The sequence below is a fragment of the Solanum lycopersicum genome, chromosome 5, assembly GCF_036512215.1.
Source record: "Solanum lycopersicum chromosome 5, SLM_r2.1".
Lineage (NCBI taxonomy): Eukaryota > Viridiplantae > Streptophyta > Magnoliopsida > Solanales > Solanaceae > Solanum > Solanum lycopersicum.
Window position 1 is genome coordinate 66,912,019 of NC_090804.1, and position 26,747 is coordinate 66,938,765.

General features: G+C 34.5%; 3 protein-coding genes across 4 annotated transcripts; all 3 read right to left on the reverse strand.

Moving 5' to 3' along the window:
• Positions 1-209: 209 nt before the first annotated feature.
• LOC101260938 (pleiotropic drug resistance protein 1-like) lies at positions 210-8,818 on the reverse strand. Of its 2 annotated transcripts, XM_026031260.2 has the most exons (20): positions 8,247-8,619; positions 7,295-7,723; positions 6,973-7,093; positions 6,537-6,710; positions 5,504-5,663; positions 5,289-5,365; positions 5,147-5,200; positions 4,634-5,026; positions 4,079-4,360; positions 3,664-3,980; positions 3,416-3,576; positions 3,230-3,333; positions 2,974-3,130; positions 2,711-2,874; positions 2,294-2,626; positions 1,906-2,196; positions 1,730-1,813; positions 1,273-1,634; positions 763-1,189; positions 210-668 (listed from the first exon to the last, which is right to left on the reverse strand). In XM_026031260.2, the coding sequence occupies exons 2-20, from the start codon at positions 7,612-7,614 to the stop codon at positions 411-413; spliced, it is 4,239 nt and encodes a 1,412-aa protein (XP_025887045.1). In that variant the 5' UTR covers positions 7,615-7,723; positions 8,247-8,619; the 3' UTR covers positions 210-410. The 2 variants fall into 2 exon arrangements, with proteins under 2 accessions (XP_025887045.1, XP_069154587.1); XM_069298486.1 differs by lacking the exon at positions 6,973-7,093 and having other exon boundaries at positions 8,247-8,818.
• Positions 8,819-11,058: 2,240 nt separating this feature from the next.
• On the reverse strand, positions 11,059-18,043 carry ABCG39 (ABC transporter G family member 39). Its single transcript, XM_004239817.5, has 19 exons — positions 17,534-18,043; positions 16,975-17,095; positions 16,540-16,713; positions 16,117-16,276; positions 15,925-16,001; positions 15,790-15,843; positions 15,285-15,677; positions 14,887-15,168; positions 14,471-14,787; positions 14,226-14,386; positions 14,040-14,143; positions 13,801-13,957; positions 13,529-13,692; positions 13,101-13,433; positions 12,710-13,000; positions 12,545-12,628; positions 12,100-12,461; positions 11,588-12,014; positions 11,059-11,492 (listed from the first exon to the last, which is right to left on the reverse strand). The coding sequence occupies exons 1-19, from the start codon at positions 17,854-17,856 to the stop codon at positions 11,235-11,237; spliced, it is 4,242 nt and encodes a 1,413-aa protein (XP_004239865.1). The 5' UTR covers positions 17,857-18,043; the 3' UTR covers positions 11,059-11,234.
• A 198-nt stretch (positions 18,044-18,241) lies between these two features.
• ABCG40 (ABC transporter G family member 40) lies at positions 18,242-25,778 on the reverse strand. The gene is made up of 20 exons (XM_004239816.5): positions 25,098-25,778; positions 24,206-24,326; positions 23,926-24,099; positions 23,678-23,837; positions 23,390-23,466; positions 23,235-23,288; positions 22,714-23,106; positions 22,293-22,574; positions 21,874-22,190; positions 21,632-21,792; positions 21,338-21,441; positions 21,097-21,253; positions 20,855-21,021; positions 20,432-20,764; positions 20,020-20,310; positions 19,844-19,927; positions 19,397-19,758; positions 19,131-19,302; positions 18,749-19,003; positions 18,242-18,646 (listed from the first exon to the last, which is right to left on the reverse strand). Exons 1-20 carry the CDS (start codon positions 25,451-25,453, stop codon positions 18,389-18,391), a joined length of 4,278 nt encoding a protein of 1,425 aa, XP_004239864.1. The 5' UTR covers positions 25,454-25,778; the 3' UTR covers positions 18,242-18,388.
• Between the last annotated feature and the right edge of the window lie 969 nt (positions 25,779-26,747).

Sequence of the window (26,747 nt, forward strand, 5' to 3'; positions counted from 1 at the left end):
CACTGTGGAGAATTTACTTATTTTTGTGTTATTTGTGTTGAATTTAATTTAGACTCAATTCAATATTTATGTATTTTAAGAAGTGATGATGCCTTTGCATTGAAGTGTGTTTTTTCTAGGTTACTTTCACATTCAAAATGTGTAGAGGTGTTATTCTAATGAACTTGAAAAAGATGATAGTATCTGTGGAGGGAAAAGTAAAAAGAAAATAAATTCAAACAAGGATTAAATCCCTTGTATATTTTCATTCATTAATAAACGAACAAATTATTTGATTGTCAACAAAACTTGGAAATAAGGAGGAAACCAGAAAATGTGTGTATATATATAAACAATCTTAACAAAGTGAACTGTACATAGAGTTATGTGTCTTCTTCTTTCTCTCAGGTTGTTAGAAAGTGAACACTCTTTTATCTTTTCTGGAAGTTGAATGCCTTAATGGCATATGCAAACAAGAAGGCGAAAACAGCAGGCCATACGACGATAACTGCTGCAACGACTCCTAGAAAATCATGCTCAAATCCAAAATAACGCCCCAAGAATTGTTCAACATTTTCATCATTGCTAATCATAGTTTGGAGGTCTCCGAATTGTGATGCAACGAGACCATACAAGGTCCACGCGACAGGGCAAAGCCAATAGTACCATCTCCACCATATTGGAATACGCTGTTTTTAGCAAAACAGACACAAATATAACAGATATAGTTTAGTTTAGAAGGATAAAAAGAAAGATGGAAATGAAGGATTTTCAAAAACTTACAGGTCGGGGAACGATGAATCCTGAGAAGAGATTCCATACTGCATAGAAGAAGGCTGCTACTATAGAAGCAACGTTTTGATTCGGGGAAATAGCCACAGTCATCATGCCATAGAAGGTGAAGTACAAGAGAGTGAAGTACATGATGAATAAGTACCAAAAGAACTTGGCAACAGTCCATTCGAATCCAATCATTGCATACACAATTATACCATAGAAAGCTGCTTGTACAAATACATAAGGTATTTCAACGATAACCTGTCCAAAGGCATAAGGTAAAGCAGAATACATTCCAGCAGCTCTTTCTCTGTAAAATACAGTACGCTCAACGGCTACAACAGGCTGGACTGATGATGAATTTTGTACACCAAGGAAGAGAGTTGCAGCATACATAGATCCCATGGCATTAAAAAGATCCTGGCTCTGACTCCTGTGATCAATAAATACCGAAAAGTTCAGGGAAAAAATTACTTTTTTTTCAAGTTTATATTTACTTATTGTGATTTTACTTACACTCTGCTACCAAGATCCCAGAACAATGTGCCAAAGACAAGAGCTAGGATGACTGTGAAGATGAATCTAACTGCTGTGTAAGATGGATTACGCCAGTATGACAAATGTTGCTTCCAGAGACATGCCATACATTGAGTCCAGAAAGGCTGTGAAAATTGAGTTTCAAAATGCAGATCCTTCGTACCAGGACGAGGCATACTTAATTCAGAAATTAAGGCTTTGTTCCTCTTGTAGAGGTCTGATTTCTTGTACAAATCAGTAAAGTCAACTCCTAACATCATTTCTTGAGATGCGGCTGTGACTTCTAACATCCAAGTTGCTGGATTGTAAGCCTCTTTAATCTTACTAACTCCAGGCAATGACTGAAATCAACACGAAACTAAAATTAGTATTAGATTATACAAACTAGGAAAAAGAAAACACATATTTTTCTCATTACAATGACAGCAGCAATTACCTCAAAGTATTTGATCAAATGACAAGAATGGCGACCCAGAGGACCAACATATATCTCCTGGCCTCCTCGTTTCATTAAAAATAGCTGCAAAGCCAAGTTCCACGTTTAGTATCAGGTGGCTAAGAGAAAGAGGTAACAAATATTAGCTTATTGTGTTGGAAGGTTAATAGGCTCACCTCATCAAAGGCTTCAAATATGTCAATGCTAGGCTGATGAATGGTACAGACTACGGTTCTTCCTGTATCGACAGTGTTCCTAACAGCTCTCATTACAATGGCAGCAGCTCTTGCATCCAACCCTGAAGTTGGTTCATCCATGAAAATGATAGAGGGGTTTGCTACCAGTTCAACTGCAATGGTCAGCCTTTTGCGTTGCTCCGTTGATAGACCATTGACTCCAGGCAATCCAACTAAGGCTGATCTCAAGGGAGTTAGCTCCACGAGTTCCATAACTTCCTCAACAAACATCTGCAGAGAGGTGATATATCAATTATTCAATTGCCCAGCCTATGTTTCGTTAATTTGTTTGACCAATTTTATGGAGATAGGATTTAGGGGAGCTGACCTTTCTCTTGTTTTTGTCAACATCTTGAGGTAAACGCAACCAAGCTGAGTAAACCAATGACTCATAAACTGTAATATAAGGCGAATGGATGTCATTCTGCTCACAATATCCAGAAATGCGTGCAAACGTTTCTTGCTTCTTCGGATACCCAGAAATCTTGATGTCACCATCAATATATCCACCTGTTTTTCTACCGGCCAACACATCCATCAATGTTGTTTTACCAGCTCCACTAACGCCCATCAAAGCTGTGAGAACACCTGGCCTGAAAGCTCCACTTACACCTTTCAGAAGTACCAATCTATCTTCAGTGGAACCTTGGTCTTTTATTTCCTGCAATTCATTCAAAATTGTTGAGTCAGTTGTTCATACATTACGAGTCACAAATATTATTCATGAAAAGTTCTGGAGAGTTACTTGAGGCATGTCAACGGAGTATACAACATTATCAAAAGTGATGGAATGTGGTTCAAATGGAAGAACCATTCCCCTCTTCTTGTCTTGACTATCAGTTTCACTTTCCTCAATGAGTCTAACATTCTCACTGTCTTCTGATATTATAGCTTGTGGCTTACCAAAAGCTGAAGATGTTTAAGAAATATGGTGTTAGACCGTAGTATATGTCATCATTCATTTTATGTTCTTTTCAAGGGGAATTTAAAGGCATCAGAGATACTCACGGTTCAGGTAAGCGAGTCCAATACTGTAGCAGAGGTTGAAGATTATTATGTATCCGATAAGTGCCCCAACACCTATCCAGTACCAATATGCATCTGGAAAGAACCCTCGAGATCTTACTACAGCATGTCCAAGTGGTTCAGCTCCATTTGGCACAATCTGTTTAAATTAAGAGTGGATATGAGCTATTTGCATGTGGTTTGGAATAAAATACAACAATTTAGCTATTTGCATGTGGTTCGGTATAAAAACACTTACATGGTCCCATTTCTTCCCATCAAATTCATTCACAAGAATTGAATTCACAGAATACATTAATGGTGAGATCCAGTAACCCCATATCCACCATTTCTTCACATCATCTGTAGCATCATGCAAAAAAGAACATAAATAAAAGTATGACTGAACAAGAAAAATATTTTTTGTGAACATAATAAAACATACTTCTCGAGAGAACAAATCCAGACAATGCAAATTGCAAAACCAGTGCAAATGCTCCAAATGTGGTAGCGACTCCCATTGTTCTCCCCGCTGCACCAATGAATCTGAACAATCCCGATGCCATCTGGTGTACTAGTACGAGAAGCAAGAATTGTTTGAACAATCTGCAAAGCCATAGTCGCTTAATAATCATGAAATTATATGAAGGCCATCTAATTATTACTCTGAACAATCTTTTTTGCTTCTCTTACCTTGAAACATTTGGATCGAATCCCATGACATAATATGTAAGAAATGTCCAAAGACCAACTTCAATAAATGTTATTGGGATTTTGAGGATCCATGTCGGAAGGGCATAAGCCCATGAAGGATAAAAAAGAAGGTCCCTTTGCTTGAAGTAGACTGGAAGCTTTAAAATCGTCAGGTTGATCTCAGCCATTCCATTAAACATAATCACAACGACTACGAAAAAGAGAGCACCAGCATACATCCCTCCATCATCCATATCATCTCGGGGCATCTCAGTACGGAAAAAGACGGTCATCATTATAAATGCCATTACCATGAGCTGAGAAAACAGAACAGAAACAAAGGTTATTTGTAATTGCCACATGGTCATGAAATGGAAAACACTTTTATATTTCTAATAGACTAAGTAGTAAGTACCTGAAAGAGCTTGAATATGTAAACAAATGAGTTCCTCTTCATTAGTAAGAATTCTCGTTCAGCGCAGACATTCAACAGTTCTTTCGTCCCTATACCATACTTCTGAGTAGACAAAGCAGCAGGGTGACTTTTGGTCTTGTCATATGGAGTTGTAAGCTCATCGGCGAGTTCCTTCCCAACATGGAAAGACTGATATGCCTCAGCAAATTCTTTTGATGTTATAAACCTATAAGGCTTATCCTTCTTAGCCCAATATTGTTGTTGATCCTTCTTTGATGTTACCTGCAAGAAATAATTTAAACTTCATTCTTGTATGTCTAAGACATAGTTAACTACATAAAAGTCTGGTATATCTAACAGATTAAGCTGTTAAGGTGGTCACACACTTCAACATAGTATCGTAATAGGTCGTTGGTTAAGTTTCATTACCCTTCATGAAAAATAATTAGAGTGGTACATGAAGAGACACATTGAAGACATAATGAACTATATTGTAAGACACAGTTCAAGACAACATCATAAACTTTGCAGGTTATACTCTATTGTAAGACATACCTCTTGCAAAAAATCTGCCACGCCTTTCCTCTCGGGGCACTTGAATCCCATGGATTCAAAGAAGTCAAGAACATCTTCCCGGGGGCCCTGATAGACAATGCATGCATCTGACAGCAGAATTATGTCATCAAACAAGTTGTAAGTCTCAGGGGCTGGCTGTAACAGAGATATCACAGCAGTTCCCTTCAAGAGCTGCACCAATTGTCTTAACGAATTGACAATGGAGAAAGTAGTTGAACTGTCCAATCCAGTTGAGATTTCATCCATGAAAAGCGCCTTTGATGGTCCAACAAGCATTTCACCCGTCGTTACACGTTTCTTTTGCCCCCCTGAAATACCCCTTAACATTTCATCTCCCACCATAGTATCAGCACATACATCCAGTCCCAAAATCTGCAAACGGAAGTCAAATTAGTAACATCCATAAGATAGGTTATCCGCTACATCAAGTTAAAAAGCACTATATACACTAAATCCTTATTAAGCGAAATAATTGAATGTGGTAAATGTTACCTTAAGAACATAATCTGTAACAATGTTGGCTTCCTGTCCTTTTGTTACTGAAGCCTACGTTTCACAAAAATTTAACATTATTAACATCTGTAATAAAAGATTTAGTATTATTCGCTTTCATGTCTTTCTGTTGTATTCTTACCTTCATGTAGATATCAATATCATGATCTGGCTTGATATTAGCAGCTTTCTCTCTTCTTGATAGTTCAGCCAACATCTCTATACAAGTTTTCAGAAAAAACTAAGCAAATAATGATTGTATATATATATTTCAGTGCCCAATTAAAAATAAAACTCAATGATAATTCATATACACTTAAGCAAACGATTCTTAGTTATAAGAAAAAAAATACTAACCATATCTAGGGCCAACTCCTTGGCATCTTGCAGAAAATTCCAAAGTTTCCCTTACAGTCATTTCTCCAATATGCAAGTCATATTGGCTGATATATACAGCGGTTTTTTGTGGAACAAATTCATGTAGTTCATGTCCATTATAGGTCACTTTCCCAGTAACCTGATATCCATAAAAGAGGGGAAAACTTTTTCAAGAAAATTATCTTAGTTATAGAAGGGTTCTACCTCTATGAATTGACTGTGTAAAAAATTACAGTGTCAAGCTATGCTGTTCAAATTCTTAAAACGTCAACGGGTGTGTGCGGATACTTCAAAAAGTAGTGCATATTTGAAGGATCCAGCAAACCATTTTTGGAAAGTAAGAGCAGTATAGATATCAAATCAATTTTGAGGTAATTAAAGGCTATGTTGCTCGGACTCTTCAATATGGAGCCTTACCAGTGTAGGATCCTCTATAAATTCTTTTTCGAGAATCCAACATGCCCCCGACATCATTTTTAAAAAGTCAAATTAGTAATCTAAAACAAGATAGCAATCTTCTATAGTAGGTCAAATTGTAATGATTCTGTAAGAAGTCAATTATATAGACAGTGAATATATGAAAAATAATTTATATAATATTTAAAATTTAAAGAAAGGAGTTGAAAAGGTTAACTTTTCTGAATTTTTATTAAAAATTACCTTTTAAATTTACTACAATTTTATACGTAGTTTTTATGAAAGAAGGAAGTTAAAAAATATTACTACTTACTACTAGTATAATGAATCTTGATATACATTTGCAATTTGTTAGTCACACAAAAATAAAGGAATTAAGAAAATACCAAACTGCCCCTAAACATTACATAGGATCTTTGTTCAATTAGGGTGAAAGGGTAATATGTGATTCAAAAGTTAACGATAAGTGCAAATTTAACGAATACTTAGATGAGGGGAAAATACAAACGATTTCCATATAACCAGTTTCTCAAAGTACAAGGGTAAAGTCAGTCTTTTTCCCTATCTATAATATATTTGGTATCGAAAATCTTACCTTTAGAGTAGGATCAAGTTTTCCAGCCAAAGCTAATAACAAAGTAGTCTTTCCAGAACTTGGAGGTCCCAAAAGTAGAGTCATCCTTGAAGGCTTAATCATACCACTTACATCTTTGAGAATTGTGATTTGCCTCTTTCTACTTGGAAGTATGTGAATAGTATTCAAGAATGTCTTTGGAGCAAAATTAGAAAAGAAAAAAAAGAAGTTAGTTTCACCAACAAAGTAACAACGGCATAAAAAATCCCATGTTAGCAGGGTCTGGGAAAGGTCCGTGTAGATAGTCTATCACAATGCAAGCATTAGTGACTATTTTCACGATTCGAATCTGTAAGACCGTAACATATAGGTCACATGGAAACAACTTCACAGTTGCTCCAAGCTCCTCCCCCCCCCCCCCTCCTCTTCCTTAAGCTTTTCGTATTGATATGTTTACCTCAACAAAGTTGGTCATGAAGTTGATAAAAGTAGGCAATGCTCTGCTTCCTACATATGCATCTGCCACAATGTTGAGATGTTCATATCTCACTTCTATTGATGGCAAATCAATCCCAACTCTATAAATTTATCCAAAGAGAGGGGAAAAAACCACAAGTTTAATACCAATTAATTAAAAAATAGAAAATGGAAACTCCACTCATAGTTAGAAAAAAAGAAAAAGTCAATATTTCGATGCACTATTTAACATTACATCAGGTTATCCCAAAATGAAAAAAACAAACTAAATATACATGAAAAGTTCAAAATATTTCACTTACGTTTGGATTCTGTCCTTTAGTTTCAACAAGAACTTCTCATTATCTTCATCAGCAACCTTCACAAGCCTATCAAGCAAATTCTTCCTTTCTTGATGTCCAATATCATTTGTATCAACTTCAGTAGCACTTTCACCTTCTTTTCCAAACAATAAACCTTTTCTCATCCGATCAAACGTTGGCAATTTCTCCAATGCAGCCCATTTAAGAGCCTCTTCATCATCCTCATCTCTTGCTGAGCGCGAGAATACCGAGCGACTAGAATCCGCCCTCATACTTGCCCTTAAACTACCTCTAAAATTGTTAAGATTCGCCGGCTCCATCACGAACTAATGTCCACTCGATCAATCAAAAGGCTAATCTTTTTTTTTAAATTCTCCTCAACGCTAAGCAGAACTCGTAAACTATGCAAATGATAACTTCTCGTCGTGCCTAAAAATAAAATATTTGTCCCCAATACTTCAAACTTGTCCAAATGAACATTACTAGATTATTGGAAGATAACCAAATTATTCTTGATTATTTTTTTTCACTTGTATCATGATATGATTATAAACAACAAAAAAAAAAAATTGGTGCAATTTGATTACAAAGGCAGAGCACTTATATAGCAGCAAGCTCAGGATATATTAGCGTAAATATAGTCTTTTTTATTCAACTAATTTTCAGGTGAATATTTTGACTTTCTAGATTATGAAGAAAATCTAGAATACCCAAATGCCACCAACCAATTATTAATATCAATATATTATAAGGCCAAAATGCATGAAGCAAAATTGATGGTGTATATATATTTTTTATTATAATTTAAGAAATAATAAGTTTTTCTTAATAACAGATAAAGAAATAACAATTATTCCTACATAAAACTTGGGATCTAGTAAGAAACTAATAAAAAAATACACAGTAATATACTAATAATAATAATAAAAAAAAAAGTCTTCAATTTGTTTACCTATTACAGTATCAGTACAGCTGATTTCTAGGGATTTGAATTTATAGTTAGCTTATGAGTCTCCCTCAAAGAGTAACTATTTTGCTTCACCGCCACCGTGGAAGGAGACGGAACAGCTTTTCCGGCCGGAAATAACATCTCCGGTGACTGAGAAAGAACTGTACGATACTCCACGCGCCGGCGCGTGCTCCGACTGAAGGGATCGCGGTTGTATCGCCGATGTGGCTCTGTAAAATCCGGCTAGTGTTTGAGAATTTGGAACCGGTGAAGATGGAAATTTTTGGAGGAAAAAAGTTGCTCGCTCATAGTTTTTTCATTATATAAATTTGAACAGTTTAGTGTAGTATAATATAAATTAATGCAAGTGTATCTCATCTAAATAATGAATGAATCTTATATGTTTATTTGTTCGATTTAACTTATTTATTTCGATTAAAAGAAGTTAAACGATATATTTATATATCGATATAGCTTTTGATGTTATTTTTAATCGCACAAAAGCATACTTTTTAATTACTTTGTAATAAATATTAAATTTCGAAGTTGTTTAATTATCCTTTTCTATGAATCTTATATGTTTATTTGTTCAATTTAACTTATTTATGTCGTTTAAAAGAAGTTAAACGATATGTTTATATATCGATATAGCTTTTGATGTTATTTTTAATCGCACAAAAGCATACTTTTTGATTACTTTGTAATAAATGTTAAATTTCGAAGTTGTTTAACCATCCTTTTCTATCTCCTTTATCTTATGTATTAAACTAGTGAAGCACCGTTATAAATTTATCAGTGAATTTATGGATTGATTCGTTGTATTTTTTTTAGAATATCATATTTTATTTGAATGGTTGTTGTTCGTAATATGATATTATATTATATTTTTAATTTATTTTAATGTGATTGTATATATATAATTGTACTTGTCATTAGGTACTTATATATAATTTTACACTCATAATAACTATTTTAATAATCTAAAAAATTAAAGTAAAGATAGTTTGTTGGAATTCTAAATACAAATTTGGTTAATTGGTGACCTTATTACTCATTCAATATTAATTTTATCTATTGCTACGTGATTTCCTATCTCATTTAAACATTGTAATTTTATAAGAAATTTAAAATTTAAGTGTGTAAGATAATTTTATTTAGAAAAAAAAAAGAAATAGCAAGAAAATTAATAGATAGATGAGAGGTAATTAGAGAAATGAAATAAATAACAATAATAAGAAAAAGATATTTTATTGAAACAAGGCAGAAGAAAGAGAAAAATTAGAAAGAGACATGAACAAATGAATTAAATGTTAGTAATAATTAATGAGGAAATAAATAATTTTGAAGAAATGAAACAAATGCTAATAGTTAATAGTCAAATTATTATCCAATCAATATTGATATTCTCTATTATTACTTATTTTGTCCTTATTCAAAACTCATAATTATATAAAGATTTTAATAGTTGAGTATGATAAGATGATTTTATTTAAAGTATAAAAAATAAAGAGAAAAAAGTGGCAAGAAATGCATTTTAAGGAAATGAAATAAAACTCAATAATTAATAGAAAAGAAATATAAATTTCTATAAAAAAAATTGTTAAAAAATGAAGAAAAAGGTTTAAAAATTTAGAGAAATTAAACAATACAATGATACTGTCCAATGAGATATTTTCCACTTTAATTGCGTATATATAAATGTGAATCTTTAGAAGAAGAAAAAACTAAACGATTCTAGTAATATATATAAATATAAATTTTTAAAAGAAGAAATATATATATATATATATATATATATATATATATATATATATAGGAAGAATAAATATGAGTCCATTTTTGTTGGTTATTGATACTCAAATCCTTTTATTTTATAGGTAAATCTACAAAAACTTTTTTCTCTTTTAATATTCTTTTTACTTAAATGTATAGTAATTTAAGAGGTTTTTAAAGGGAGGTGATTAGTTGGGTAAGAAAAATAAATAAATAACTTTAGCAAGTACAACTAATTTATAGTCAACCAATTATCTTGAAATAGGAAAACACTAGCACTATGCTAATTTTATCTATATTAATGCTTATAAGAAGAAGAAAAAGTGAATAATTCTATAATGGTATATATTATCAAAGAAACACAAAAGGTAAAAAAATAATAATTTAATTTTGAAATCATGAATATGTTTAATGATAGGAGTTAAATGTCTTTTTTTAAATCATAAATACAATTTAACTTGTAATTGAAAAAGAGATAAAAGCTCAAAAAATTGACAAAAAAGATAAATACTAATAGAGATTATATATAAGTTGGCCTTCAATTTGATTTATATTAAGTTAACTTACCATTATACATTGTGTAATATTTCTTCCTTTTTCGACCATTGACTGTATCGTGATTTTACTATAAATCAAATTATTGTTAAACAACATCTGTATGATGATATCTACATCTTTGATGAATGAGATTCTCGGTAAGTTGCCGGCTTATCGTATCTCTTTTTAAACTACATTATCGATTAAACATCTTTCGATCTTTATCTCTATTAAAGAAGCTTTGTCATGTATTTGAGAATATCATTAAATTGTGAGTATCATCACATTTCATTATCTTCAAAGGATTGATAAGCGAGTTGAATCACTCTTAAGTCCGTATTTACTTCAAAACTCAATTAAATGTTTCGATACGTATTCCGAAAGTTTGTTCAAGAGCTTAAGGACCATTCTGCATTTTACAAACTAGTAGTAATACTTTTAAACATTGAGAATAAGATCTGTGAAGGGGAAAGTAAGGAGAAAATAAATCTAAACAAGGATAAAATTTCTTGTAAGTTTTTCATTTATTAATTGAAATAAACAAATCATTTGATTGTACAACAAAACTTGGAATTATTAAAGAAGAAACCAAACAAAATAATAAAAAAATGAACTATATATATATAGTAGTTCTGTTTCCTCTTCTTTCACTCAAGTTGTTAGAAACTGAACTCTTTCCTTCTATCTTTTCTGGAAGTTGAATGCCTTAATGGCATATGCAAACAAGAAGGCGAAAACAGCAGGCCATACAACGATAACTGCTGCAACGACTCCCAGAAAATCATGCTCGAATCCAAAATAACGCCCCAAGAATTGTTCAACATTTTCATCATCGCTAAGCATAGTTTGGAGGTCTCCGAATTGTGATGCAACGAGACCATACAAGGTCCACGCGACAGGGCAAAGCCAATAGTACCATCTCCACCATATTGGAATACGCTGTTTTTAGCAAAACAGAATATAAATATAACAGATACAGTTTAGTTTAGGAGGATAAAAAGAAAGATGGAAATGAAGGATTTTCAAAAACTTACAGGTCGAGGAACGATGAATCCTGAGAAGAGATTCCATAGAGCATAGAAGAAGGCCGCGATTATAGAAGCAACGTTTTGATTTGGGGAAACAGCCACAGTCAGCATGCCATAGAAGGTGAAGTACAAGAGAGTGAAGTACATGATGAAGAGGTACCAAAAGAACTTGGCAACAGTCCATTCGAATCCGATCATTGCATACACAATGATACCATAGAAAACTGCTTGTAGAAATACATAAGGTATTTCAACGATAACCTGTCCAAAGGCGTAAGGTAAAGCTGAATACATTCCAGCAGCTCTTTCTCTGTAAAATACAGTACGTTCAACGGCTACAACAGGCTGGGCTGATGATGAATTTTGTACACCAAGGAAGAGAGTTGCAGCGTACATAGATCCCATAGCATTAAAAAGATCCTGGCTCCGACTCCTGTGATCAATAAAGCTCGAAAAGTTTAGTGAAATATTTACCTTATTTCAAATTTACATTAACTTGTCAATGTGATTTTACTTACAATCTGCTACCAAGATCCCAGAACAATGTGCCAAAGACAAGTGCTAGAATGACTGTGAAGATGAATCTAACTGCTGTGTAAGATGGATTACGCCAGTATGACAAATGTTGCTTCCAGAGACATGCCATACATTGAGTCCAAAAAGATTGTGAAAATTGAGTTTCAAAATGCAGATCCGTTGTACCAGGACGAGGCGTACTTAATTCAGCAATTAAGGCTTTGTTCCTCTTGTAGAGGTCTGATTTCTTGTACAAATCAGTAAAGTCAACTCCTAACATCATTTCTTGAGATGCGGCTGTTACTTCTAACATCCAAGTTGCTGGATTGTAAGCCTCTTTTATCTTACTAACTCCAGGCAATGACTGAATTCAACACGAAACTGAGATTAGTATTTGATTATATAAACTAGGAAAAAGTAGACACGTGTTTTTCTTCGTTAACGTACCTCAAAGTATTTGATCAAATGACAAGAATAGCGACCTAGAGGACCAACATATATCTCCTGTCCTCCTCGTTTCATTAGAAGTAGCTGCAAAGCCGTGTTTCACTTTTAATACAGGTGGCAAAGAAATGGTGGAAACAAATATGCTTGGTAGGTTAATAATCTCACCTCATCAAAGGCTTCAAAAATGTCAATGCTAGGCTGATGAATGGTACAGACAACGGTTCTTCCTGTATCGACAGTGTTCCTAACAGCTCTCATTACAATGGCAGCAGCTCTTGCATCCAACCCTGAAGTTGGTTCATCCATGAAAATGATAGAGGGGTTTGCTACCAGTTCAACCGCAATAGTCAGCCTTTTGCGTTGCTCCGTTGATAGACCATTGACTCCAGGCAATCCGACTAAGGCTGATCTTAAGGGAGTTAGCTCCACAAGTTCCATAACTTCCTCAACAAACATCTGCAGAGAGGAATATCAATAATCGTTTGATAGAGTGTACACGAACGTTTCTTCAATATGTTCAACCAATTTTATGGAGAAATGATTTAGGGGAACAGACCTTTCTCTTGTTTTTATCAACATCTTGAGGTAAACGCAGCCAAGCTGAGTAAACCAATGACTCATAAACTGTAATATAAGGCGAATGGATGTCATTCTGCTCACAATATCCAGAAATACGTGCAAACGTTGCTTGCTTCTTCGGATATCCAGAAATCTTGATGTCACCATCAATATATCCTCCTGTTTTTCTTCCGGCCAACACATCCATTAGTGTTGTTTTACCGGCTCCACTAACGCCCATCAAAGCTGTGAGAACACCTGGCCTGAAAGCTCCACTCACACCTTTTAGAAGTACTAATCTATCTTCAGTGGAACCTTGGTCTTTTATTTCCTGCAATTCATTCAAAAATGTTAAGTTAGTTGTTTATAGAAAATAAAAGTTTTACGAGTCACGAATAGTATTCATGAAAGATTCTGGAAAGTTACCTGAGGCATGTCAACGGAGTATACAATGTTATCAAAAGTGATAGAATGTGGTTCGAATGGAAGAACCATTCCCCTCTTCTTGTCCTGGCCCTCAGTTTCACTTCCCTCAATGAGTTGTTCAGTCTCATTGTCTTCTGATAATATAGCTTGTGGCTTACCAAAAGCTGTAAATGTTTAAGAAATATGATATTAGCCCCGTTTCCCCGGTAGTATAGGCATCGTTCATTTTATGTTCTTTTCAAGAGGAATTTAAAGGCAACAGAGATACTCACGGTTCAGGTAAGCGAGTCCAATGCTGTAGCCAAGGTTGAAGATTATTATGTATCCGATAAGTGCCCCAACACCTATCCAGTACCAATATGGATCTGGAAAGAACCCTCGAGATCTTAGTACTGCATGTCCAAGTGACTCAGCTCCATTCGGCGCAATCTGCTTGAATTAAGATTGGATATGAGCATCCATTAATTAGAAAATTAGCTATTTGCATGTGTTTCGGGATAAAAATACTTACACGATCCCATTTCTTCCCATCAAATTCATTCACAAGAATTGAATTCACAGAATACATTAATGGTGAGATCCAGTAACCCCAGATCCACCATTTCTTCACATCATCTGCAGTATCATGCAAAAAAGAATATAAATAAAAGTATGACTGAACAAGAAAAATAATTTTTGCAAACATAATAAAACATACTTCTCGAGAGGACAAATCCAGACAATGCAAATTGCAAAACTAGTGCAAATGCTCCAAATGTTGTAGCGACTCCCATTGTTCTACCCGCTGCACCAATGAATCTGAACAGTCCCGATGCCATCTGGTGTACTAGTACGAGAAGCAAGAACTGTTTGAACAATCTGAAAAATGATAGTCACTTAGTAATCATGAAATCATAAACGCAATCTCATTCTTCGTTTGTACATTCATTTTTCTTCCCTTACCTTGAAACATTCGGATCAAATCCCATGACATAATATGTAAGAAATGTCCAAATAGCAACTTCAACAATTGTTATTGGGATTTTGAGAATCCATGTTGGAAGGGCATAAGCCCATGAAGGATAAAAAAGAAGGTCCCTTTGCTTGAAGTAGACTGGAAGCTTTAAAATCGTCAGGTTGATCTCAGCCATTCCATTAAACATAATCACAACGACTACGAAAAAGAGAGCACCAGCATACATCCCTCCATCATCCATATTATTTCGGGGCATCTCAGTACGGAAAAAGATGGACATCATTATAAATGCCATCACCATGAGCTGAGAAAACAGAACAGAAACACAGCAGAATTAACAATTGGCACATGGTTATGATATGGATTACACTTTTATATTTCTAATAGACTAAGTAGTAAGTACCTGAAAGAACTTGAATATGAAAACAAATGAGTTCCTCTTCATTAGTAGAAACTCTCGGTCAGCACAGACCTTCAGCAGTTGTTTCATCCCTATACCGTACTTCTTAGTAGACAAAGCAGCAGGGTGGCTTTTGGTCTTGTCATAAGGAGTTTTAAGCTCATCGGCAAGTTTCTTCCCAACATGGAAAGACTGATATGCCTCGGCAAATTCTTTCGATGTGATAAACCTATAAGGCTCATCCTTCTTAGCCCAATATTGTTGTTGATCCTTCTTTGATGTTACCTGCAAGCAATAATTTAAAACTTCGTTGGTTAAGTGTCATCATTACGCATAAAAAAGAACATAATACTGCGCTCTCTCTAACAGTTAAAACTCTTATATTTTATTGTAAGACATACCTCTTGCAAGAAATCTGCCACGCCTTTCCTCTCGGGGCATTTGAATCCCATGGATTCAAAGAAGTCAAGAACATCTTCCCGAGGACCCTGATAGACAATTTGTGCATCTGACAGCAGAATTATGTCATCAAACAAGTTGTAAGTCTCGGGGGCTGGCTGTAACAGAGATATTACAGCAGTTCCCTTCAAGAGCTGCACCGATTGTCTTAACGAATTGACAATGGAGAAAGTTGTTGAACTGTCCAATCCAGTTGAGATTTCATCCATGAAAAGCGCCTTTGATGGTCCAACAAGCATTTCACCTGTCGTCACACGTTTCTTTTGCCCCCCTGAAATACCCCTTAACATTTCATCTCCCACCATAGTATCAGCACAGATATCCAGCCCCAAAATCTGTAAACGGAAGTCAAATTACTAAATATAGGTAACGTCTATAAGATAGGTTATCTGCTACAACAAGTTAAAAAGCATTATATCGAAATAATTTGATTTTGTCAAATGTTACCTTAAGAACATAATCTGTAACAATATTGGCTTCCTGTCCTTTTGCTACTGAAGCCTACATTTCACAAAAACAATTAACATCAATAATACAAGATTTAGTATTATTCGCGTTCATGTCTTTCTGTTGTATTCTTACCTTCATATAGATATCAATATCACGATCTGGCTTGATATTAGCAGCTTTCTCTCTTCGTGATAGTTCAGCCAACATCTCTACACAAATTTAGTAAATGAATTAAAACTTGTTTCGGACTAACACACTATATTCAGTACTATTTCATATACACTCTCACTAACGATTCTTAGTTATAAGATATAAAATACTAACCATATCTAGGGCCAACTCCTTGGCATCTTGCGGAAAATTCCAAAGTTTCCCTTACAGTCATTTCTCCAATATGCAAGTCATGTTGGCTGATATAAACAGCTGTTTTTTGTGGAACAAATTCATGTAGTTCATGTCCATTATAGGTCACATTCCCTTTAACCTGATTTCCAACAAAAAAGGGGTAAAAATTTAGTAAGGTTCAACTTCTGTCAATTGATGACTATGGTGCTCGAATTCTTCAAAAATATTCGCATGTCGCATACTCGACATAATCATAAACATGTCATTTAACTTGCGCTCAACTCAACTGACATCTATCTATGCTCTCAATTTTAAGTTTATACAACTAGACACCTAAACTTGTATAAAACTGAACAAATAAATCGAGGGAGTATGATATATTTGGAATTGGAAAAATCTTACCTTTAGTGTAGGATCAAGTTTTCCAGCCAAAGCTAATAACAAAGTAGTCTTCCCAGAACTTGGAGGTCCCAAAAGTAGAGTTAGCCTTGAAGGTTTAATCATACCACTTACATCATTGAGAATTGTGATTTGCCTCTTTCTACTTGGAAGTATGTGAATAGTATTCAAGAATGTCTTTGGAAGAAGAAAAAATTGAAAAGAAAAAAAGAAGTTAGTTTCAATTAAAGAAAAAAAAAACAGACAGTTCGGTGCACAAAGCATCCCACGTTATAGCAGGGTTCAAGAAACTGTCACACCTCAAAGGGTGAAATGTAGACAGTCTTGCATTATCCGAATATAAGGATTAATGATTGCTACCACGACTCGAACCCCCTCCTTAGTTTTTATTTTTTTTAAAAAAAATTAACTTATTTATTTTTCATTTCATATTTTTACCTCAACAGAGTTGGTCATGAAGTTGATAAAAGTAGGCAAAGCTCTGCTTCCTACATATGCATCTGCCGCAATGTTTAGATGTTCATATCTCACTTCTATTGATGGCAAATCAATCCCAACTCTGTAAAAATTATCCAAAGAGAATAAATAAAAAAGTTAAATATCAATTAAATAAAAAAATAGAAAAACTAAATTCAACTCATAATTTAGAATTTAAAAAAGAAAAAAAAGAAAAAATCGAAATTTTAATGCACTAAGTTCTCGCTACTATACCTATGTCCGAGGAAGGACCAAGTTTTAAATTGTGTAATTGTGTTTTAAAATTAAATAAGTAATCTATTAGGAATTAGTGAGTAAAAAAACCATAAAACTTATAAAAAATGACATTTTTGAAAATTTAAAGTTATTTATTTATTTTCATGAGTGGTTTAGAGTAACCCCTTAACACACGGCAACAACTCTTATTAGCATGGATCTGCAAGACAATGATAATGATAACGATAAAACAAACTATATATATATATATATATACGAAAAATTTAAAATTTACGCGACTTACGTTTCAATTCTATCCTTGAGTTTCAATAAGAACTTTTCATTATCTTCATCAGCAACCTTAACAAGCCTATCAAGCAAATTCTTCCTTTCTTGATGTCCAATATCATTTGTATCAACTTCAGAAATAGTTTCACCTTCTTTACCAAACAATAAACCTTTTCTCATTCGATCGAATGTAGGTAATTTTTCTAACGCGGCCCATTTAAGAGCCTCTTCATCATCCTCATCTCTTCCTGATCGCGAAAATATCGAATTACTTGAATTTCCCCTCATACTTGCCCTTAAACTACCTCTAAAATTATTAAGATTCGCTCCCTCCATCATTAATATTCACTCGATCGATAAGAAAATTCTAAGCAGAACTCGTAAACTATATAAAATGAACTTTAAACTTTAGTATTGGGAGATAACCCCCAATATTTTTTGTGATATTATTTTTCTTGTATTATGATATGGTTTATAAAGAAGAAAGAAAAAAAAAACAGTTAGGTGAGAATTAAGAGTCAAAGGCAGAGCACCTATGTAGGATATATTAACGCAAATGTAGTCTTTTTTTGACTTGACTAGATTGTGACTAAATATTTGAAGAAAATCTAGAATTTTCAAAAGCCATCATTCAATAAAAACGGTGTATTTTGTATTTACGTAATGCTAAAAAATGAGTGGTGGAGAAGTATCGAAGAGACTAATAAAATTGAAAAATTGATGGTACGTAAAAAAAATATAATATCATTTATATACTAATTATTTCTTACACAAAACTTAGAATGAATTTTCAATAAGGTAAAAAATACACAGAAAATTTTTCAAAAAGCTCTTCAAAGTTGTGATCAATATACACAGTTTGTTGTGTCTTTTATCTTCTCTGGAAGTTGAAGGCCTTAATGCCTAATGCAAATGTCAACGCAAACATAACAGGCAACGCGACGATCACAGCAGCAACAACGCCAAGGAAATCATGTTTGAATCCGAAGTAACGTCTTAAGTATTGTTCAACATTTTCATCATCGGTGAGAGGAGTTTGGATGTCTCCGAATTGTGATGCAACGAGACCATACAAGGTCCATGCAACAGGGCAAGCCCAGTAGTACCATCTCCACCAGATTGGAATACGCTGTTTTTCAGTTAATAAAAGAAGGAACAGAACATGTCATTTTTTTTTTCGTTGTTCAGTAATGTTTTATAGGCGTAAAATGAAGGATTTTCAAGGACTTACAGGTCGTGGAACGATGAATCCTGAGAAGAGATTCCATACTGCATAGAAGAAGGCCGCGACAATGGATGCAACGTTTTGGTTTGGAGTAACAGCCACTGTCATCATGCCGTAGAAGGTGAAGTACAAGAGGGTGCAGTACATGAAGAAGAAGTACCATAAGAATTTGACAGCAGTCCATTCAAACCCGATCATTGCATACACGATGACACCATAGAAAGCTGATTGTACAAATACATAAGGTATTTCGATGACAACCTACACGAAAGTAAAGCTTCATAGATCAATATGAATCCTTATTTCTTATCTCAGAATGTCACTCAACTATCGTACGTTCTGAGATAATAGTTGTTAGTTGAGTGACTAAATTGAACTGTTTGTTTACCTGTCCAAAGGCGTAAGGTATGGCAGAATACATTCCAGCAGCTTTTTCTCTGTAAAATACAGTACGTTCAACGGCTACAACAGGCTGGACAGATGATGAATTTTGTACACCAAGGAAGAGAGTTGCAGCATACATAGATCCCATAGCGTTGATAAGATCCTGACTCCGACTCCTGTGATCAACAAAGCTCGAATAGTTTAGCTTAAATACTATAAGATGTTTATCTTTAAAGTTAATATTTACTTGTTATTGTGATTTGTACTTACACTTTGGTACCAAGATCCCAAAACATTGTGCCAAAGACAAGTGCTATGAATGTTGTGAAAATGAATCTAACTGCAGTATAAGCTGGATTACGCCAGTACGACCAGTGTTGCTTCCAGAGACAGGCCATACATTGGGTCCAGAAAGGCTGTGAAAATTGTGTTTCGAAATGTAGATCCTTTGTAGCAGGACGAGGCGTACTTAATTCAGCAATCAAGGCTTTATTCCTCCTGTAGAGGTCGGAATTCTTGTATAAATCAGCAAAATCAACCCCTAACATCATTTCTTGAGATGACGCGGTGACTTCTAACATCCAGGTTGCGGGATTGTAAGCCTCTTTAATCTTACCAACTCCAGGCATGGACTGAATCCAAGAAAAAAATAAATATTAGTATTTGATTATAAATTTCGCGGAAAAGAAAACTATGTTTTCTGTTCTGATAACATACCTCAAAGTATTTGATCAAATGGCAAGAATGGCGACCTAGAGGACCAACATATATCTCCTGGCCTCCGCGTTTCATCAGAAATAGCTGCAAAACCGTGTTTATATTAGTATTCGTAAGCAAAATATCAAAAAGGAAACATGTATTTGTTTCATTGTCTTGAAGGTTAATAAACTCACCTCATCAAAGGCTTCAAAAATGTCAATGCTAGGCTGATGAATGGTACAGACAACAGTTCTTCCTGTATCGACAGTGTTCCTAACAGCTCTCATTACAATAGCAGCAGCTCTTGCATCCAACCCTGAAGTTGGTTCATCCATGAAAATGATAGAGGGATTTGCTACCAGCTCAACCGCAATTGTTAGCCTTTTGCGTTGCTCGGTTGATAGACCATTGACTCCAGGGAGTCCAACTAAGGCTGATCTTAATGGAGCTAGCTCTACAAGTTCCATAACTTCGTCAACAAACATCTGCAGAAAGGCGATCAATTGACAATGTTAACGATTGCCATGAACACTTCATTAGAAGCTGGTTTGAACGATTAGTAGTATATAGATTATCACTATGGAGAAAGAATTTAGATGAATCGACCTTTCTCTTATTTTCGTCAACATCTTGAGGTAAACGCAGCCAAGCTGAGTAAACCAAGGACTCATAAACTGTAACATAAGGCGAATGGATGTCATTTTGCTCACAGTATCCAGAAATACGTGCAAACGTTTCTTGCTTCTTTGGATATCCAGAAATCTTAATGTCACCATCAATGTATCCTCCTGTTTTCCTTCCGGCCAACACATCCATCAACGTTGTTTTACCGGCTCCACTAACACCCATCAAAGCTGTGAGAACACCTGGCCTGAAAGCTCCACTCACACCTTTTAGAAGTACCAATCTATCTTCAGCAGAACCTTGTTCCTTCATTTCCTGCAAGTCATGAAATGTTATGTCAATTATTCGCAGAAAAGAATAGCCTCACCAGTCACGAATATTGTTCAAAGAGTTGTGGAAAATTACCTGAGGCATGTCAACAGAGTATACAATGTTATCGAAAGTGATGGAATGGGGTTCAAATGGAAGAACCATTCCTTTCTTCTTGTCCTGACCCTCGGTTTCACTTCTCTCCGTGAGTTCAACAGCATCCTCACCATCTTCTGATATCATAGCTTGTGGCTTACCAAATGCTGTAGTTATACACTTGGTTTAGTATGTCGGAATTTTCTTTTCAAAGGTAAAGTAGATACATCAGAGATACTCACGGTCCAGGTAAGCGAGTGCTATACTGTAGAAGAAGTTGAAGATCATCGTGAATCCGAAAAGTGCCCCACAACCTATCCAGTACCAGTATGCATCTGGAAAGAATCCCCTAGATCTTACGACTGCAGCTCCAAGGGGCTCGGTTCCATTTGGCGCAATCTATTTTCAATTTAACTGGATATCAGCATCCAATTAAGAGAAAAAAATAACTATATGCACAATGTGTTACGCATAAACACTTACATGTTTCCAATTCTTTCCATCAAATTCATTCACGAGAATTGAATTCACGGAATACATCAATGGTGAGGTCCAGTAACCCCAAATCCACCATTTCTTCACATCCTCTGTAGCATCAGGCAGAGTAGAAAATAAATAAAGGTCAGATTACAACAACAACAATAACTATGCCTTTGTCCCAAACAAGTTTGGGTCGATCATAATTGAAATGTTCGACTATTACACATAACATACAAAGGATAAAATGAAAGCTCATGAATGACTAAATAATAGTTTTAAACACGAAAAAATATATACCTCGAGCAAGGACAAATCCTCCTAGTGCAAATTGTAAAAGAAGAGCAAATGCTCCAAAAGTGCTAGCTACTCCCATTGTTCTCCCCACTGCTCCGATGAATCTGAACAATGCTGATGCCATCTGGTGTACTAGTACGAGAAGTAAGAATTGTTTGAACAATCTGCAAAGCAAAAGTCGATTAACACTCAAGGATTAATTGAAGGCCACCTGATCAATTTTTTCGTGTATTTTCTTAGCTTACCTTGAAACATTTGGATCAAATCCCATGACATAATATGTAAGGAATGTCCACATTCCGCACTCAACAAATGTTATAGGGATTTTGAGGATCCATGTTGGAAGGGCATAAGCCCACGAAGGGAAAAAGAGAAGGTCCCTTTGCTTGAAGTAGACCGGAAGCTTGAAAATTGTCAGGGCAATCTCAGCCATTCCATTAAACATAATCATAACGACCACGAAAAAGAGAGCACCAGCATATATTCCTCCATCATCCATATCATCTCGGGGAAGCTTAGTTCGGAAAAAGACACTCATCGTTATAAGTGCCATTATAGCAAGCTGAGAGAACACAACATACACAGAGATTATTACTATTAGAACATAGTTACGAGATCAAGGCATATGTAGAGATATAGTTCGTATAGACCAAGTAAAAGGTACCTGAGTGAGCTTGAATATGTAAACAAATGAGTTCCTCTTCATTAGTAGGAATTCTCGTTCAGCGCAGACCTTCAACAGTTGTTTCGTCCCTATACCATACTTCTTAGTAGACAAAGCAGCAGGGTGGCTTTTGGTCTTGTCATATGGAGTTGCAAGCTCATCGCTGAGTTTCCTTCCAACATGGAAAGACTGATATGCCTCGGAAAATTCTTTTGATGTGATAAACCTATAAGGCTCATTCCTCTTAGCCCAATATTGTTGTTGATCCTTCTTTGACGTTACCTACAAGAAACAATTATAAAATTTCCACCTCTTAGAACACGTAATTGAGAGCTCTCACTAAGTGTTAAACGTTTAGATAAGATGATCACCTACTTTAACGTTATAAGCTTTGTTAGTTATACTTTATTGTAAGACGTACCTCTTGCAAGAAATCTGCTGCACCTTTTCTCTCGGGGCATTTGAATCCCATGGACTCAAAGAAGTCAAGAACAGCTTCTCGAGGACCCTGATAGACAATGTACCCGTCTGACAACAAAATAATGTCATCAAACAAGTTGTAAGTCTCGGGGGCTGGCTGCAACAGAGATATCACAGCAGTTCCCTTCAAGAGTTGCACCGATTGTCTTAGAGAGTTAACAATGGAGAAAGTAGTTGAACTATCCAATCCGGTTGAGATTTCATCCATGAAAAGCGCCTTAGATGGTCCAACAAGCATTTCACCCGTTGTTACACGTTTCTTTTGCCCCCCGGAAATACCCCTTATCATTTCATCTCCCACCATAGTATCAGCACAAATGTCAAGTCCCAATATCTGCACATTAAAGTCAGAAGCAATTATTGTTACTGGCAGATAAGTAGTCCAATAAATAAGGCAAATAACCTCCGACAACAGATTAAACACGCTAACAGGAGAAATAAATTGGATATCGTAAATGTTACCTTAAGAACATAATCTGTAACAACATTCGCCTCTTGTCCTTCTGTTGCTGCAGCCTACATTTCCCAAGAAAGAACAAGATTATAAACTATTCGCCATGACGAAAAAAATTAATGTAAATTCAAGTTCCTAATATTCGATAAATATCTAGGCTTACCTTCATGTAGATATCAATATCAGGATCTGGTTTGATATTAGCTGCTTTCTCTCTTCTTGACAGTTCAGCCAACATCTCTACACAAATTTTAAGCAAAAACAGACTTAAAATAAATGAATATTTACATGTTTTCACCACTAAACATATACTCCCTCCTTGTCAGCGGCAACGGTTAATTATAACTTTCCACGTGATTCAAAAGTCATCTTTTACTTTCTTAAACTCCGTGTCAAGTAAAAACCAGACAAAAAAAATCGAAAAACGCAGGGAGTATAAGAAAATACTAACCAAATCTAGAGCCAACTCCTTGGCATCTTGCAGAAAATTCCAAAGTTTCCCTAACAGTCATTTCTCCAATATGCAAGTCATGTTGACTGATATAAACAGCTGTTCTTTGTGGCACAAATTCATGTAGTTCATGTCCATTATAAGTCACATTACCAGTAACCTAAATTCACAGAAAATATCGAAAACTTCAGTACATATTTTTTCTATCTTATTTATATTTTACAACTTTATCTATGTAAAAATCTCACCCTTAAAGCAGGATCAAGTTTCCCAGCCAATGCTAATAACAAAGTAGTCTTCCCGGAACTCGGAGGTCCCAAAAGTAGAGTCATTCTACATGGTTTGATCATACCACTTACATCTTTGAGAATTGTTATTTGCCTCTTTTTACTTGGAAGGATGTGAAGAGAATTCAACAATGTCTTTCGAGCCAAAAAAAATCGAAAAAAAATTACATTAGTTTCATATCAAAAGAACTTGGATATACTTTAAGTGAGTAATATTTTCATTCATATGCATTTTTTTTACCTCAACAAAGTTAGTCATGAAGTTGATAAAAGTAGGCAAAGCTCTACTTCCTGCATATGCATCTGCCTCAATATTTAGATGTTCATATCTCACTTCTATTGATGGCATATCAATCCCAACTCTGTATTTAAAAAAAATACAAGTTAAATACCAATCAACTAAAAAGCAAAAAGTAAAAACTCCGATGCACTAAGTTCCTGCTATGCATCTGACTACGGTTGGATCATGTTACGTCTATTGTACTCAGTCTTACCTTACAATTCTGCAACAAGAGACTATGATACACTAAGTTCTCGCTATGCTTAAGTCCTTGAAAGACCACACCATGTTAGGTCTATTATACACAATTTTACTATTTCTACAAGGTAAGATCATTTTTCAATGCTTGAACCTGTGACCTCGAGTGAGCATGTCTAAAAAACTTTGACCTAGACCTTATATTTGTACAAATAATTTATTTAGATTCTTATAAACTTAAAATCATATGACAACTCTTACTGTTAAAGAATGACAAAATTCCCACATCGATGTTTAATGAGATGGGTGGACTCCCTATAAAGGCTTGAGCAATCCTCCTTCCTTTGAGCTAGCTTTTGGGGTGTGAGTTAAGCTTATGACCTAATTTAACATGATATCAAAGCAGGCCCGTCTCACCCAATGTTGGGGCTCCAAAATTAAAAGTTGTCCATGTTTCAGATGCTAAGCATTGGGCGTGAGAAAAACGACAAAAGTCCCATATCGATGGTTCCTATGAGCTAGCTTCTGGGGTGTGAGTAGTCCTTAGACCTAATTTAACACTTACCATTCAATGAAAATTTTGAAAATTTCCCTAAAAATGGAAATATATATATATATAGATATATATAAATTTGAAAAAATGTTTTCATTTTACCTATCAATTCTATTCTTGAGTTTCATTAAGAACTTTTCATTATCTTCATCAGCAACTTTAACAAGTCTCTCAAGCAAATTCTTCCTTTCTTGATATCCAAGATCATTTACATCAATTTCATTAGCTGCACCTTGTGATCCAAACAATAAACCTTTTCTCAGTCGATCGAACGTTGGTAATTTTTCTAATGCAGCCCATTTAAGTGCCTCTTCATCATCTTCATCTCTCGTTGATCGCGAAAATGCATCAACACCATTGTTTCTCCATATTGAATTACTTGTACTTGCTCTTAAACTACCTCTCATACTTCCTCTCATACTACTACCTCTCATACTATTGAGATTCACCGGCTCCATATTGAACGATCCAACGTTCACTCAACTCTATCGATCAAAAGGCTAATCTCTTTTTTTTCGTTAACTATTACAAAAATGTTATGTTTTTGTATGTTTTGTAATGCCCTGAGGGCTCGAATTCGTTTAAACTTTTTCAAATGGATGTGAAAACTGTATTTAGAGATACATAAATTGTGTTATTGAAATTATTATGCCTTAAAATAGAACAAAAGAATGAAAGGCAAAGTTAAGAGTTGGTGCCAACAAAAGAATAATAACAGAGGAGTTATATAGTAAGATTATTCATACAAAAATAATAATTAAAAAAAATAGTAAGATTATTCATAATAGGCGGCTATCGTATACTTTTCATTATCATTCAAAATTTTAAAGAAAAATCTTAAGTACTATTAAGATAAACTTTTAAATTTCCAAATTACTTTTTTTTATTATTATTATACAATATTCTTCGTTTCAATTTGCTCGTTAAAAGATTTTATTTTTTTTTGGTAACTTGTTAGTTTCAACTTTCTATGTGATGAGATTGTAAAATTAAAGGATATTATTGATTTTTTTTTTTACTTTTAAGATTAGAGACTCAAAAATCTTATTTATTTTCTTTAACTTTATGTTAAAGTCGTAACAAATAAATTAAGACAAGAGTATTGAAAATACGATTGAATTAACTGGAAATTGTTAGTTTTGTCTTTGAACTATTGACTGTCTTAGAAAGACTCATCTATTTACTAACTAAACCTAGATACATCCTAAATTTGTCTAACATAACAGATAATCTCAAACTCTTGTAAAAGCATGAGATTCCTGATAAAAAATCGGGAGAAATATTGAAACACCCTTAAACTTGACGAGAACTTAGGGGTATACTATGTCACTTATATTACAAGATCGAGGAAATATTTAACTTCGATTAGTCAAGTAAAAAAGTATTTTTAAAATTATAAATAATTAAAAAATAAAACTCATAATTCACACAAAATTAATATTTTCAATATTTTTCTCATAAATTAATTAAAATGGAGGGAATATAATGCTAATTGATGATTGATTAAGGGGTAGTGGTAAATATAATATAATTGTGATTATTCCAAGAGAAGGTGGAGAAAAAAAAATGTGAACTTTTTCATTTTAATTATTAGATTAGACCAATTTGTCTGACTTTTCGTGTTTTGAGTTTGGAAGTTTCCTAATGTATAATTAAAGTGGATGAATAAACAATAGAGGAAAATGTGCTAATTATCTTTTTTTTAACAACAAAGATAGCGGGGAGATGCATTTGGTTAATTAATTAATTATT